This window comes from Pistacia vera, unplaced genomic scaffold (genome assembly GCF_008641045.1).
Source record: "Pistacia vera cultivar Batoury unplaced genomic scaffold, PisVer_v2 Contig398, whole genome shotgun sequence".
Taxonomy (NCBI): Eukaryota; Viridiplantae; Streptophyta; class Magnoliopsida; order Sapindales; family Anacardiaceae; genus Pistacia; species Pistacia vera.
In genome coordinates, this window is record NW_022196221.1 from 1,341,533 (window position 1) to 1,358,006 (window position 16,474).

General features: G+C 36.3%; 1 protein-coding gene across 1 annotated transcript; it reads left to right on the forward strand.

Annotated features, from left to right (window-relative positions):
• The first annotated feature begins 951 nt into the window (after positions 1-951).
• On the forward strand, positions 952-3,882 carry LOC116141361 (protein MITOFERRINLIKE 1, chloroplastic-like). Its single transcript, XM_031426867.1, has 5 exons — positions 952-1,087; positions 2,084-2,225; positions 2,988-3,073; positions 3,381-3,508; positions 3,598-3,882. Exons 1-5 carry the CDS (start codon positions 952-954, stop codon positions 3,880-3,882), a joined length of 777 nt encoding a protein of 258 aa, XP_031282727.1.
• The last annotated feature ends 12,592 nt before the right edge of the window (positions 3,883-16,474 follow it).

Below are 16,474 nucleotides of genomic sequence, written 5' to 3' on the forward strand. Positions count from 1 at the left end.
TTTTTCCAACAACTCAACTTTGAACACAACATAAACCACTTTCTCACCTTCAACGTTCAACTTTACTATACTCACAAAACTTGAACTACCTAATTTTAAGACATGGAAACAACAAATCATTTCTTCGATCAAGGCTAATGATATGGAAGGATTGATTGATGGATCTAGGCCATCGCCCAGTCCCTTTGTTACCCTAAACCTAGGATCAAGAAATGAAACAGTTTCCCCAAACCCATAATACCAAGTTTGAAAAAAACAAGATCAGACCCTCTTAGGTTGGTTACTGTCTTCTATATCAGAAGCAATACTAAGGAAAATTCCTAACACCAACACATCATATGATGCATGATCTGCATTAGAAGAGTTTTATGCCTCACAATCAACATCGAGAGTCTTGCATATCAAAATGCAACTCCAAAACACAAGAAAGGATCAAACGAGTGTTATAGAGTATTTTGATAATATGAGAGCTTACGCTTATGAGCTAAGTCTAGCAGGTTATCCCATCTTTGATGAAGATCTGGTGTTACAAATTTTTGGTGGCCTAGGCATAGAGTATGAGTCAATTGTTATCTTCACCATAGCAATGAGCATATGTCTTGCTTCTTAACCATGAAGTCAGACTAGAACGAATGCATGCCAATGCTACACTTGAAATCCAACAATTACAACATAGAATACAATATGTGAAGCAAAATGCATGCCGGTGATCAAAATCATCACCGTCTTGGTCTCAAATGCAGAAGACACCCTCATTCCTAACACTGAGGATTCCCAAAGATTTCGAGGTGGTTCCTATCGTTAGTCCGAGAAAAAAATAAAAATTGGTGGCTTATATTATTGAAAGAATGGTTATAGAAGATTTAATTAATTGTCAAATAATAAAGCTCACACTTATTTGAATCAATTGTGCCTTGTTAAAAAAAAAAAAAAAATACACACATATAAGAAATGATTACTGCAACATGGATGAAGATGAACAAAGGCCGGCTTGAAAATCCTCACTTGTCGAACACTACTTTTATTGAAATTGTAATGAATCTCACCAAGATGGCTCAATGCATGTATCAACATGGGGATGGACATGGTATTCAAGATTGTGAGACTAAAGATCGCGTATTATCATTACTTGTTTATCCCATCGCGCATATGTAGGGAGATGGTCACAAGTAGTGATTAGAGTTTTTTTTTTTTTGAAATTAAGTGACAAGTAAGATTATTGCATTTTTATATTTATTCTTCTTACACAAGTAATAATACGTGACTGCTTGAATATCTATTAAAATTTGGTGTTTGTGTAAATTCCACAAACAAAAGATAACATATGGAATATATTTATATAAGAGAAAAAATCAATTACCATATACAATTATGAAAGTCTAAGTTTTTGGAAACTCTGCATTTTTAATCAAATTCTCCATAATAGTTTCATAAATAAATTAAAAAATGACCAAAACACAAACAACATAAAATGTCTACTGTGAGCTCCTCCCTTGGTCATAATTTACTCTAGGGGTGGTGAGTTGTTGAAGATGGATTTGTTTTTTGATTAAGTAAAATGGGTTTCAGTTTCGTGATTATTGAATATATGTTTTGTTGACGTGATATTGAAGATATGGACTTTGTTTGCATAATCCTTAAGATAGGTTCTGTGATGGATTTTGGATTGGTTTTAAGCAATGATTAGAAAACCAGACCAGACCAGCTGATTCTCGACCAGCCCCTTGTCTAGTCCAAGCCTTAAATAAACATGTTTGTAATATGCATTAACCTGAAATGGGCCGGAGTTGGACTGGCAGAATAGTAACAAACGGCCTGGACAAAAATCCAGGTTACTTAATACAAAATCCCCAAATTTTGCTAAAGTTCTAGTTTCCTTTTTCGATCGTAAATTTCTCGCTTCTTCTGTGGCCAGTCGCCATCCCTCTGTGTTCAATCACCATTCTTTTTAATCGTCATTCTTTGTCTTTAATATTCTTCGTCTTCAATATTCTGATCTTCGATTCTTCGGCCTTTGCACGAAATTTTGCCAGAGTTGTTGTGTTTTTCTTTTGGGTTTCAGTTTAGGACAATTAACCCAAAGAGCCAGAAGTTTTACCGTGTTCATTGGCGTTGTGTTTTGCTTTCACTTACGTGTGTCTTCACCCACTCGATAAATTCAAAACCAAGTTGCCAACAAAGGGTGCTTCACATATTTGCATGAGCATGTTTAATCGTTTTTTACAGTACATGTGTCTCAATCTTGTTATATTTGAAGATATTTGAGGTGTTTGTTGAGCTTATGAAAATTAGCTTATAAGTAACAAGTACTTATAAGCTAATTTTTAACTTATAAACATTTGAAATTTTAAGCAATTACGTGTTTGGTTAAAGTATTTATAAGTGACTGATAAGTAGTTGACGTGTTTGATAAAATGTGGCTTATAAATACATTTTATTATAAAATAACTAAAAAAGATACTACATTAAATAATGGTATGCTATGAAATTTTAAAATTAAATAAGTATAATGTGGTAATATACTTGATCAAACTTCTGCTTATTAAAAAAAAAAAAAGAAAAGAAAAAAAAAAAAAAAAGTACCTCCCTCAACTTATTTTTTTTAGCTTATAAGCTCAAAAAAATTATAAACAAACATATCAGTTTAATTTTAAAGCTTATAAACTTACACAAACACTCAATCTTTATCTTTTCATGAAACTTGGGTGATAAGTTTTACATTACGGTGTCACTTTTTCTAAAAGTGGTCCAAGAAAGTTTGTTTAAAGATTGGTTGAGCAAGGAATATATAAACCCATCTTCTTCTTCATTGCGTCTCTTAACCTAGATATTGAATAATCTCTGAGCTCTGAAATTTTACTGAGCATAGTCAATCAGGTTCATTTTTGTTGCTGGGTTCATTGACGACTATCTTTGTTGCTATTGAGGATTGTGGAGTGCGGCTCCTTATTGAAAGCTTGAATGAAGTTCAAGTTTTGTGCTGGAAGGTGTCTTTCAGCTGGTCAAGCCCAAGAGGTGCTTGAGCTGTTCAAGTGGATTCTTGGACTCAAGCAGATTGAAGCAGGGCGTTGGAGTAATCTGAGGGTAGAGTTAGAGTCTTGTAGAACAAGGAGTGTTTTAGATTGTTGTACTTAATTTCAACTCTGGATTAGCTTGTAACATGTTTTGTTATAATGGATTTGCTGTATCTGGACTTGTTCCCATGGATGTAGGCTAAAACATCCATGTAAAAATTCCAACGTGCTTTATTTTTTCCAACGTGCTTTATTTTTTCTGCTCATGGTTGATTGATCTGTCTAATGGTTTGTTGATTAACTCCTAAAAGCATTAACACATGTTACCCATTCTGCTGTGAGTATAAAGAGCATAAACTCTTTCAGGGAAATCGATTTTTTCTAAACTTGAGATGTTCCCTTCTATGCTTGTTCCTCCCACGACTGGTGCAATGGAAAATATTGTGTCATTGGCTATAATGGTGCCTAAAAAATTGATTACTCAGAGAATGCAGGCGAGTGCAAAGGGGCGATCTTGGGAGGTTTTATTGAGAATTTCGGAGAAAGGTTTTTGCCTAAAAAATTGATTACTTAGAGAATGCAGGCGGGTGCAAACGGGCGATCTTGGGAGGTTTTATTGAGAATTTTGGACAAAGATAGGTTTTTGGGGCTTTATTATTCTGCTACATTGTTGAGGAATTTGCCTGTTGGTGTGCTCAGTTATTCGTCTTTTGAGTACTTGAAAGTTGCAGATTTGAGTAGGACTAAGAAGGGTCATTTGGAGCCAATTCAGAGGGTGTGTTGTGGGGCATTGGCTGGAGCAATTGGTTTGTATATGTCAACTGGTATCTCAAGTCTCTATCACATGGTAATCAAATACATGCCTTAGTAAAATTGGGAATTTTTTTTCACGCTGAATTAAGTTGGTAAACGTTTGGGAATTTTTTTCATGCTGAAGTCAACATGATGTCACCAATCCGACTGGTTCAACGACCCAACCTAGGACTCGGTTGCCTGACAGGGTCAGAATTAGAAAATTGGTAATGGGTTTTGTGGCAGTACGATGGATTTTGGGGTTGATTTTATGGTAAAGGAATGGGTTTTATTTATGTAGTTATTAATTGACTAGTTAATTGTTTACATTATTTCATGATATGCATGGAGTGGTATTAGCTAGAACAACAGCTTAAATCATTCTTAAAGAACGGGATATTAAACTACATCTTATATATGCATGGTGTTATAAGGAGGTAAGAGAGGCAACTAATTAAGCTGCCGAAGAATGTCAAGAGAGAAAGAAAAACTTTGAGAAGAAAGGTATATTTCATTTATATATTTGTTTGTACAGAATTAATCTATTTATACAAAAAGAATATAGTATGAAATGAAAGAACTAATTATATGATTTTAGGAGTGACAGAAGAATCCCTTCAAATAGGAGTAGAATTAGTCCTGTAATGAAGCTTAATCATATCCTGTAAGTCCTGTAATGGAGCTCACTCATATCCCATGATAAATGCTAATAACTTCACATGTCAACACATGGAATATATATAAATATATTGATTGTGTTGGGTCAACTCAGATTTTGCATATTGAATTACGACTGTAATTTTTATAACCGATGCTAAGTCTAACACTTTATAATGCGTTAATTGGAATTTTGAAGCCTCATAGATTAATCCATTTGACTTCCCCACAATTGAACTAAACTGTAAGGACTAAAAACCATGTATAAAACACAATCATTTAGGAATTTGCTTGACTATCTACTTCTGGATTCTTAAATAATTCTTTCTCATCTTTTCTTTGGTAATACATATTTTTCTTGTTAATAATGTACTTTATTATACATATTTATGATGATCCACTCTTAGATGCATTTCCTATTTGTGCAATCCAGTGGTCTTCACTTTCGTTTGAATTGAGGAAAGATAATTGATTTAATTAATTCGACTAGTAATTGAATATGATACTGCTGTGGTTATGATATATATGCTCCTATATTTAATGAAATAAACTAATACATAATTCATCCACTGATAAAGATGAAGTTTTCTAGATTTATTATAGAGCGGCATTAATTTAAAGTGTATAATTATTATTTCCTAAATATGTTGGTTCTTCGTATAGTTGTTTTCTAAAATTTCCACTAGTCAGATTATTAGGTGTGATTTGTGGTTGGTCCTTTCATTGGTGAAAACCGCCTTCCATCATTCTTAATAAGGAAGAAACTTTTTACAGGTAAGTGAGGTCGTATATAATATGGGAATGTTATAGAAGAAATTTTTTAAATTTTTTCTTACACATCTAATTTTACATCTAACACACCATGTTTAATTTCTAGATACATATGGGTGTTTATCTAGTTATAGTTAGTCTCTTGTTTTGGTTTAATTGTGTTGGATGATGGCTTGAAACACTGTCGTATTAGAACTTAAATGGGATGATGTCGTTTTGATCTGAACTGAGGAAACAATCCTGAGCGTTGATGAAGAGAAGATCCAACGGCTGGAATTAAACCCTACAGTCAACCATATAAAAGCAGATCTGTTTTGGCATTTTGTATGCAGTAACTTTTGTGCAAACTCTCTCTTCTTTGTTGACACAATATTGAGTCTGTTAGGGTTTCAATTTGGGTTGTGTGAATCTTGTAACTTGGTGATTGAGTGACTGGGTTAGGTCATTCAGGGTGTATTTGTATACGTAGTCAGTAAGGATTGAAAGGGTATAATATCTAGGGTTAGTTACAGGTTGAAGAAGGGATTTAAGGGTTTTGTGGTACTGTGTGTAATCTGTAATCTTGACAGTGATTTAGTGCAGCGAGCTTGTGTGTTTCCCGAGCTCAACGTGGACGTAGCTTGCTCAAAATAGAGCAAGTGAACCACGGTAAAATTCTGGTTGTTCTTGTGCGTGTTGGTTGTGATCTTTGTTTGGTTGATTCCTATGTGCGTGTGGTTATAACAGTGGTATCAGAGCGTTAGGTTACAAGAAATTAGGGAGTTATTTGGTTAAATTCCAATATGAGATTTCTAGGGTTTTTGGGACTGCCGATTAAATTAGGGCTTTCTCAATTTTAGGGTTTAGAAATCAAATTGGGGACTGGAGGAGTGTTATTCAGAACGAATTAGCACAGATCTCACTAGCAGTATAAATCTAGGGTATTCCCGTTTCTTGAAGATTCAAGAACAGAGTCTAGTTCTTGATCTTTCTTTCGCACAAACATTACCAAACACTTCACCATGACAAATAGCACCACCCGAATGGAAATCTCCCAATATGATGGGAAGATTGACTTTAGGAGTTGGAAGAAAAAAATGAAAGCATGGCTTTCTCACAACAAAGTGGCCATCGCACTGGAAGAGGACTCCAAGAAGTGGCCAGAGGAGAAGCTGAAAAAGAAAGAGGAGATCAATGAGGAGGCATACAACTTGATAATCATGAACCTGTCCGACAGCGTTCTCAGGAAGGTAGACGAAATTGAATCACCGATTGAACTCTTGGGTAAACTCAATACCCTGTATGCTTTGCAATCTGCCCCCAACTTAGCCTTTCTAAAGGGGGCTTTATTTTCGTATAAAATGGATAGTGCTAAGAGTATAGATGAAAACCTAGATGAATTTTTGAAAATGTCTTTGATCCTGAAAGGGACAGACCAAACATTAGGAGAAACTAGTCTAGCCATGATCCTATTGAACTCCCTGACTGATGACTACCAGGTAGTCAAGAATGCCCTACAGTACTTGGGTACTGTACCAAATCTTGACCTAATAACAGTAGGACTTAGGGCCAGAGAATTAGAATTAAAAACCCAGAAACGAAATGGCACAAATCTGTTTGTTAAGGGCAGACCAGAACCTAGTCAAACTGGTAAGGGAAATCAGAATAATCAGGGGGCTAGAAATAAGAAAAAATGGAAGGGTAGCAACAAGCATAGAGTAGAGTCTAGAAAATGCTTCTTTTGTAATAAAACTGTGCACATTAAAAAGAACTGTTTTGAGTGGATTAAAAAACAAAAACAAGGGAATACAGAGAATAACCTAGCCACCACCAGAAACCTGGTAGAGGAAACTGAAGTCCTCACTGTGTCAATGAATGACACTGGTGAAGAGTGGGTGCTGGACTCAGGCTATTCGTTTCACATGAGTCCTAGGAGAGACTGGTTCCAGGAATTTGAAAATTTTGACAATGAAATTGTTTACATGGGAAACAATAATGCATGTAGAGTAAGAGGGATAGGCACAGTGACTCTAAGGGTTAACACTGGAAAAATTGTAAAACTAACTAGGGTTAGGTATATACCTGAACTTAAAAGAAATTTGATATCCCTTGGCACCTTAGATGAATCAGGATGCTGTTATAGAGCAGAAAATGGATGCTTGAACATATATAGAGGTAACAACCTGATACTGAAAGGAGAAAAAAGAAATGGGCTTTACATACTCTGTGGGAATCATTCCCAAAACTGCTTTAACTTTGTGTTTATTTCTACTAACCTATCCAATACAGAAAAGTGACTCCTTAGATTAGGCCGCATGAGTCAAAGAGGCATGGACATTCTGAAGCATAAAGGGCAGTTTGGTAAGGACAAGACTGCATCCCTTGAATTATGTGAGAATTGTATTTTAGGGAAACAGCATAGAAACAGTTTCACCAAGGGGACACACCTAGCCACTAGCCAACTAGAATACATACACTCTGACCTTTGGGGACCTGGAAAAGTGAAATCTTATGGAGGGAATAATTACTTTATGTCTTTGGTGGATGACTACAACCGCAAGGTGTGGGTGTACCTACTGAAATCCAAAGATCGGGCTCTAGCTAGGTTTAGGGACTGGAAAACCCTAGTAGAAAACCAAATGGGCAAAAGGTAAAGGTTCTTAGAACAGACAATAGGCTGGAATTCTGTAACCAAGAATTTGACAAGTTTTGTAGTGATCAAAGGGTTTTAAGACATAGGACAGTAACCTACACCCCACAACAGAATGGAGTGGCAGAACGAATGAATAGAACCCTCATTGATAAAGTTAGGTGCCTATTAGTAACCTCCAAACTCTCCACCTCCTTTTGGGGAGAAGCCCTTACCACAGCAGCATACCTAATCAATAGGAGCCCATCTACTACAATAAACCTAAAGAGTCCTGAAGAAATGTGGACTGGTAGAATCCCAGCCCTTAACCACCTAAGAGTTTTTGGTTGTGTAGCCTATGCACACACCACATGAGGTAAATTGGAACCAAGATCAACTAAGTGCATATTTTTAGGGTATCAAGAAGGGACCAAGGGTTATAGACTTTGGGATAGAGAATCTCCAAGGGTTAAAATCATTGTGAGCAGAGATGTGGTATTCAATGAGGGAGTCTTTACCTGTAAGGAAACTAGAACGAGATCTGACCCCACTTCAAGCTTAGAGGACTCTTTTAGCCATCCTGAAGTTACACCAATTGAGGTGGAGTTTCCTGCTCAAACACAAACCATTCAAGAAACTGAAGCTCTTACTGAACCTAGAGGAGAAACTGGACAAACTGATCCAGAACATGAGGATGAGACAGAAATAGTAGATGACACTAAAATCCAACCTGAAAACTTGCAAGACTACCAGCTTGCAAGAGACAAAACCAGAAGACAGGTAAGGGCACCCACAATGTATTCATATGCTGATCTAATATATACTGCTCTTCTTGTAGGTACCGAAATACAAACATTAGAACCTGAAACCTATGAGGAAGCCATGCAGTCAAAGGAAAGGAATCAATGGAAGGCTGCAATGGAAGCAGAAATGAGGTCTTTGGAGGTGAACAGAACCTGGAAGCTTGTACCAAAGCCTAAGGATCAGAAACTAGTACAATGCAAGTGGCTGTTCAAACTAAAGGAATGTATCACTGAAAAGGATCCCCTCAGGTATAAGGCTAGATTAGTAGCCAAACGTTTCACCCAAAGAGAGGGAATAGACTTCAATGAAGTCTTTCCCCCAATAGTTAAGTACAAAACCATAAGACTCATGCTGTCCATAGTAGCCCACCAGGATCTAGAGCTTGAACAATTAGATGTTACAACTGCATTCCTATATGGAGATCTTGAGGAAGAGATCTACATGAGCTAACCCTTAGGTTTCATAGATAAAAAGGCCCCCAACCATGTCTGTTTACTGCAGAAATCTTTATATGGTCTAAAGCAATCCCTTAGGCAATGATATAAGAGATTTGACACCTTGATTGTAGGAATAGGATTCACAAGGAGTAGGTATGACAATTGTTTCTACTTTACTGTTGTGGATGATATACCTATTTACTTACTGTTGTACGTTGATGACATGTTACTGATAAGCAAATCAAAGCCTTTAATCTGTGTGTTGAAGAATAAACTCAATGCTGAGTTTGAAATGAAACCTAGGGGATGCTAGGAAGATCTTAGGCATGCAAATTGATAGGAACAGGAGCAAATGCAAACTGAAAATTCACCAGTGTTCATACCTGCATAAGTTAGTAGAAAAATTTGGAATGTCAGGGACTAAAACTGTCTCAATGCCTTTAGCTAACCATTTCACATTAAGCAATGCCCAATGCCCTAATACTGATGCTGAGTTAATTAAAATGGAGACCATACCCTATGCAAATGTAATTGGGTCCTTGATGTATGCTATGGTTAGTACTAGGCCCGATTTATCATTTGTGATATCATTGCTGAGTAGATTCATGTCCAATCCTAGTATGGAACACTGGACAGCCCTGAAATGGGTACTCAAATATGTTAATGGCTCATTGAATATGTGTAACGCCCCACTTGAGGTACGTGGTTAAGATTCGCTGTATTGCTTAAATGTTCATTGTTTCAGCTTCGATTAAGTTTATATGTTGTTATTTTAGGTTTGTTGGCCCTTGGTTGAAGGGATGTATTGGTTAGGTTAGGTTGACTGGTTGCCCTGAAAATTATGAAGACTTGGTGAAACTTTGTCGCGGCGAAGAGGTGCTGTAGCCACGGAGTAGCTGCTAGAGTGTTTCGCCGCGGCGACGTAATTGTCTTCACTGCGGTGACAGGTTGGCTGAAAAGTTTTATTAAGTTTTAGATATTTTCCCCTAAGGACAATTTGACCATTCTACCCCTAATTAGCAGGAAAAGTGGGGAGTAAAATGTAAGAAAATTGCATGGAGAATATGTTAGTATGGGGGTGTGTTTGTAAGGAATCAAAGGATGTGGATGGAATTTTCAAGAAAGAGTAAGGACACTATGGGAAGGCTTGTGTATAAGTTGAGCTAAAAAGGGTTAAGTGTAGAGAACCCTTCATTTCATCCATTTCCACCGCCTCTTCCATTCTCTATTTCCTCTTAAATTTCCTTCAATCTTCCAGGGATTTGAAAGGACTTTTTAGGTAGTTTTTAGTAGAGTTTTAATCTAAAGCATCCTAAGGTAAGGATTCTTCCTTTAGATGAGAGTTTTATTATGTTTTGGTTAAAGTCTTATGTTGTGGTTGTTATTTGAAGTTGTAGAGAGAAATCAAGCTACCAAAGGAAAGGAGAAGTGTTAAAGAAGCTATTTCCTCACAAGGTAAGTAAATTCAACCAAGTTGAGATTTGAGAAAGTCTTTAAGTAGAGATTTCTTTATGTATGTACATATGATGTTTATAGAGAAATTGAGTAGAAAGATATGTCTACTTGTTGATAAATTGAATTGAGTATTCATGTTGAGTTGTTGGATGTATTTCCTTTATGAGAAGTGTTAAGGTTTTATGATGTTGAGTGAGTTTTGATTGAAGTTGAAGGAAGTTTGAGTAAACTTTATAGAAGTGTTTTCCTTTGATAGGGATTTAGAGTGTATGAGGGAGTTTTTCTCCCATTTTGGATGATTAAAAAGAAGAGAAAAGTTATTGCTAAAATAGAGCTTACATTCACATAAGTTGTATGATGAAATGCTCAAGAGAAGTATGAGTAAGAGTAAAAAGCCTTAATTTTTGCTACATGGCATAATTGCATCTCATAAGTGCATTAATGAGTATGAGTCATCCATATGTATTAAATATGCATTAGTTATGCATTAGAGAAAGAGAGTAGAGAAAGAGTAGAGAACTTGAGTTGAGCTACTCTAAGAATAGAGAGAAAGAGAGAATGAGCATTAGAGAATTAAGAGAAAGTAGTGCTAAATAAGTGAATATAGTAGGTTGTGCGATGGGGAACCTGTGAGTATGGGTAGAGTATTCCCGCATGTACGCTGCATTGAGAGAGCGGCATGAGCATAAGAGAGAGAAGTGGTGTAGCCCGTGAGAGTGCATGCGGATGAGGGCTATACCCGAGAGTACCCAATAGAGAGTTTATACACTCACATGGCCAAAGGTTCCGAATCCATGCATAACCGAGTCCGTTCGACTAGAATGAGTACTAGTCACGTAGAGTAGGAGTGAGTCCCAGCCGTGCCTCTAGTCACATGGGGCCGTGACTTACTAAAGAGAGTTAGTAGAAAAGAGTTACGAGAAAGAGAAACAGAGAGTTTATAAAAGAGAGAGTAAATGAGATTTGTAGGGAAAGAATTAGAGAGAGTTACGGGGATTCATGAGTAGAGGATTTACTTACTGAGCATTGTTTTGTGCTCACCTCATTGTTCCCTATGTTTTTGCAGGATCTAGGTGAGAACACAGTCGGATGGACTTCATCAAGCGAAGAGAACTGGCTACACTGTCCACCCTGTTTGATGTTTTTGTACATGATACTACTTTTTGTATAAAGAGTGTATATGTTTAATAAAAGAAAATTTTGGGCCCAACTTTTATGCTTTCTTACATGTATTTTTACTATGCATATTTTAAAAGAATATGAGTAGAATGGAGTCGTTACAATGTGGGATTGGAATATTGTAAAAGATCTGCCTCACTTGAGTTGGCTGGTTTTGTAGACTCTGATTTTGCAGGTGACAGGGATACTAGGAAGTCAACTACAGCATATTACTTTACCTTGGGGGGTAATTGCATTAGCTGGAAGTCACAATTACAGCCTATAGTTGCACTGTCATCAACCGAAGCTGAATATGTTGCTGTAGTTGATGTATTTAAGGAGACAATTTGGCTCAAAGGAATCCTGAGTGAAGCAAACATGTCTGAACAGAAGCCAACCATTTTTTCAGACAGTCAAAGTGCAATACAGTTGAGTAAAAATCCGGTGTACCATGAGCGAACCAAACACATAGATGTTCTTTACCACTTTGTGAGAGATCTGGTCACCAGGGAGGAGATAGCTCTCAATAAGGTTCCTACAGAGCACAATCCAGCAGACATGGGTATGAAGATTGTTACACTTGCTAAGTTCAAGCATTGCTTGAACCTGCTGTCCATTCAGTAAGCAAGGGTAACAAAAGAGCCATGAAAGATTCACTGAAGGCTAGTTGCACTGGTACATCGGGTTGTTTCAACCCATCAAGGTGGAGATTGTTGGATGATGGCTTGAAACACTGTCGTATTAGAACTTAAATGGGACGACGTTGTTTTGATCTGAACTAAGGAAACAATCCTGAGCGTTGATGAAGAGAAGATCCAAGGCTGGAATTAAACCCTACAGTCAACCATATAAAAGCAGATCTGTTTTGGCATTTTTACGTAGTAACTTTTGTGCAAACTCTCTCTTCTTCGTTGACACAATATTGAGTCTGTTAGGGTTTCAATTTGGGTTGTGTGAATCTTGTAACTTGGTGATTGAGTGACTGGGTCAGGTCATTCAGGGTATGGACGTCTTTGATTGGATGGAGACAGATATATAGAAAGTGTGCAGTGAAGGATCTTTATAGGTAGCCCGTCTTTACTGAACTCGACCCAAGCAATGCCCAAAGACTCATATGCCTTTCTTGGTTGGACCAAGGTGATGTTCTTTCCGAGGTGCATTTGTATGCACAGTCAGTAGGGATTGAAAGGGTATAATCTCTAGGGTCAGTTATGGGTTGAAGAAGGAATTTAAGGGTTTTATGGTACTGTGTGTAATCTGTAATCTTGACAGTGATTTAGTGCAGCGGGCTTGTGTGTTTCCCGAGCTCAACGTGGACGTAGCTTGCTCAAAATAGAGCAAGTGAACCACGGTAAAATTCTGGTTGTTCTTGTGCGTGTTGGTTGTGATTCTTGATTGTGATCTTTGTTTGGTTGATTCTTGTGTGCGTGTGGTTATAACAAATTGTTTGTTTTTTAGAAATAGAAATGTAGTTGACTTGAAACAAGTTGAAATCAATTATGAAAACTGATTCTTCGGGAAAAAAAATAAAAAAAATTTAGAAACTCATGCGTGTTTGAATGAACTCGTGCGCCCATGAGTGAAATCACCCAGGAAGCGAGCTCAGAAATTTTAAAGCTTTGAAGTTGAGTGCTTGCAAAGAATTTTCCTAGTAAAATGGTAAGTGGAAAAGTTCAAATGACCCCAAAAATTAAATTCAAACTTTATCAAAATATGAGAGATTTCACTATCAAATTGATTTGAAGTTGATTTATAAATTAATAGCAGAGTTGAATATTATGGCATTTGATATGTTGTCTTGGTAGTGCAATCCAAACGATGAGAAAGGAAATATTTTCAAGGCAATCGTCACCTGTTTTGTTGTGGTATTGGGGGTGATTTGATTCTTGTACTGGAATGTAAAGAAATCAAAGAATTTGGTTTTTCCACTGCCACCATGTCCTCATGGTTTACTATTAATCAGATACCTTCCATTTCTCGATTCTCACCTAGCTAAATCATTCACAAATTGAGTAGCTAATATTCAGACATCTTTCCAGTGCTTTCGAGGTTTGATTTACAGGGAAATATGGACACAAAGCGGGCAAAGAAGATTTTGTTCTATGCCGAAAAGATTATTCTTGATCCTGTTATTGAGCGGCATAGGAATATGGTAACGGTTAAAGGAGAAGGGAAAAGGAAGGATCCCTTATAGCACATTTTTTCTTGGTCATGAACTACTTCTCCAGCTTGTAAAGGTGAGCTCACCACTACACATAATTTATTTCCAAGCCAGACCTTGTAAATAGGACCATAGATGTACCCTAGCCAATTCTGTGAATTATACAGCAAGGTGAGAACCAAGAAAATGAAAGATATTTGATTAATGGTAAACCAAACCTGGTGGTAGTGGAAAAATCAAATTCTATGATTTCTTTACATTCTAGTACAAGAACCAGATCACGCCTATACCCGCAACAACACAGGTGATGATTGCCTTGAAAATCTTTCCTTTTTTTTCATCGATGGGATCGTACCACCAAGACGACATATTGAATAGAGGTGGAAAAAATGGGCCGGGTTAGGCGGGCCAACCCTAACCCGGCCCGTAAAAAAGAGGGCTCAACCCGGCCCGCCTTAATGGTGGGTCGGGTTGAGCCCAACCCGCCAGCAACCCCCGGGTGGGCAGGGTTGCACAATGGTAACCCGGCGGCCCGCGGGTTGCTATTTTGTCCTCTTTGCAAGAGGACCGCAACCTGGCGGGTTGCAGGCGGGTTGGCCCAAAAAAAATAAAAAAAAAATGTAAATTTTTTTTATTTTTTTCAATTACACTTTTACCCTTGAAATATAGCCGTTGGAGGGGTCTTTTTCGTCATTTTCTTTCCCCATTTTTTTCTATAAATTGGCCCTAAACTCTCATATTTTTCTCACAACTCAAATTCTCTCATTTTCTCATATTCTCTAGTCTCTATTCTCTCAACTCTCAAGTCTCAATTATTCATTTATTCTCTTAATATTTTTGTTATCAATTTGCTCTTATTTTCATGTTTATTAGTTTTTGCATATTTCCAATTTTCCAAATTCCAAATTCCAAATTTCCAATTTCCATATTCCAAATCTCTTTCTTAATTTTTATTTCTTCTACATCATTTTTTTTTCAACTACAAGTCTACAATGGATAGATATTTTCTCTCCCATCAATTCAATGATGAAGAAAACTATTATCCTAGTCCTAGTCCCGTTGATTTTACTATGAATGCAGGGATTCAAATAGTCCGCTGTCCCAATCCCAATCTTAGAATCCGATACAACCTCAAAATATGTGTCGATTCCAACAGCTCCTGGTGGGTCTAGAAGTATCCTCGTAATCGTCATCCTCGTCCAACTTCATCTCAAGAGGAGGGGGATCATCAACTGCCGTCGAAAGCGGAAAACAGACACACATCAGACGTTTGGGCGCATTTCGACAAGTTTTACGAGAAAGAAAATGGCGTTCAAGTCAGAAAGCAAGATGCAAATATTGTGCAAATGTTTATAAAGCTGATTCAGGTAATGGTACTAGTACTTTAAAAAGGCATGCTAATAAACATATTAACAACATGGAAATAGAGAAAGCAATCAAACTCAAATAACTAATATGGGGACTACTTGGCGTTATAATTCTGATGTATATAGGGAACAATTAGCTTTATATATTGCTGCATCTGATCAACCATTAATATGGCAGAAGATAAATATTTTGAAAGATTTGTTCAAAATTCATTTTTTCCAGGATTTAAAAGTTTTCTAAAACTGCAACTAGAAATGATTTAATAAAATTGTTTAAAAAAATGAAATGAATTAAAAAATAAATTTCATACTTGTCATATTAGTGTGGCTTTAACTACCGAATTTGGAGTGGTAGAGCTAAAAAAGATTAATTTGTGTGACTAGTCATTATTTGATAATGAATTTAAATTAAATAATCTTATTAGGATTTAGATTAATGGATGTGGATCATAATGGTTTAGAAATCTATAATAAAATTGTTGAAGTTTTAGAAGATTAGAATTATTGATAAAGTGATAAGTTTAACTTAGATAATGCAAGTTCTAATAGTAAAGCTATAGAATTTTTTCAAATAATTATCTTTTATAACAATTTGAAGTTTTTTCACCAACGTTGTTATGTCATGTTTTAATTAATTGTGAAAAGTGGTATGAAAACAATTAAACAAAATATGATAGAATTAGGGAATCTTTAGCTGGATTACTGGTAGTAATAAAAGAAATGCTGAATTTCAAGAAGCTTGTATAAAATCAAATATGTCTCCTAGAACTTTTGCGTTAGATATGCTGTTAGATGGAATAGTACTTATTAATGCTTGATTCATGTTTACCTTATGCTAATATAATTAGTTATTTTGTAGCAAATAATGAGGTCATCATCATTTGGTAGAAAATGATTGGAAGATAGTTAAAGTATTTCATTCTTTTCTCAAATGTTTTTACCAATCCACTTTACAAACTTTTGGGTGTATTATCTACTAGTCCATTGGTAATACATGCAATTATAAAAATTTCGAGTTATTTACAAAAAACAAAGACAATGAAATTTTACATGCACCAATAAAGGCAATGGAAATTTTTTTTTTGAAATATTGGAAACCCATCATTTTCTTTATTGTTTAGGTGCTAATTTGATCCTAGAATTAAATTAGCACGTTTAGAAAATGGTCTTGACAATTTAAGTGAAAATTTACAAAACGAATCATATGTCAATCAAATAGGAGAGGTAAAAAATAGTCTTTTCGAAGTATA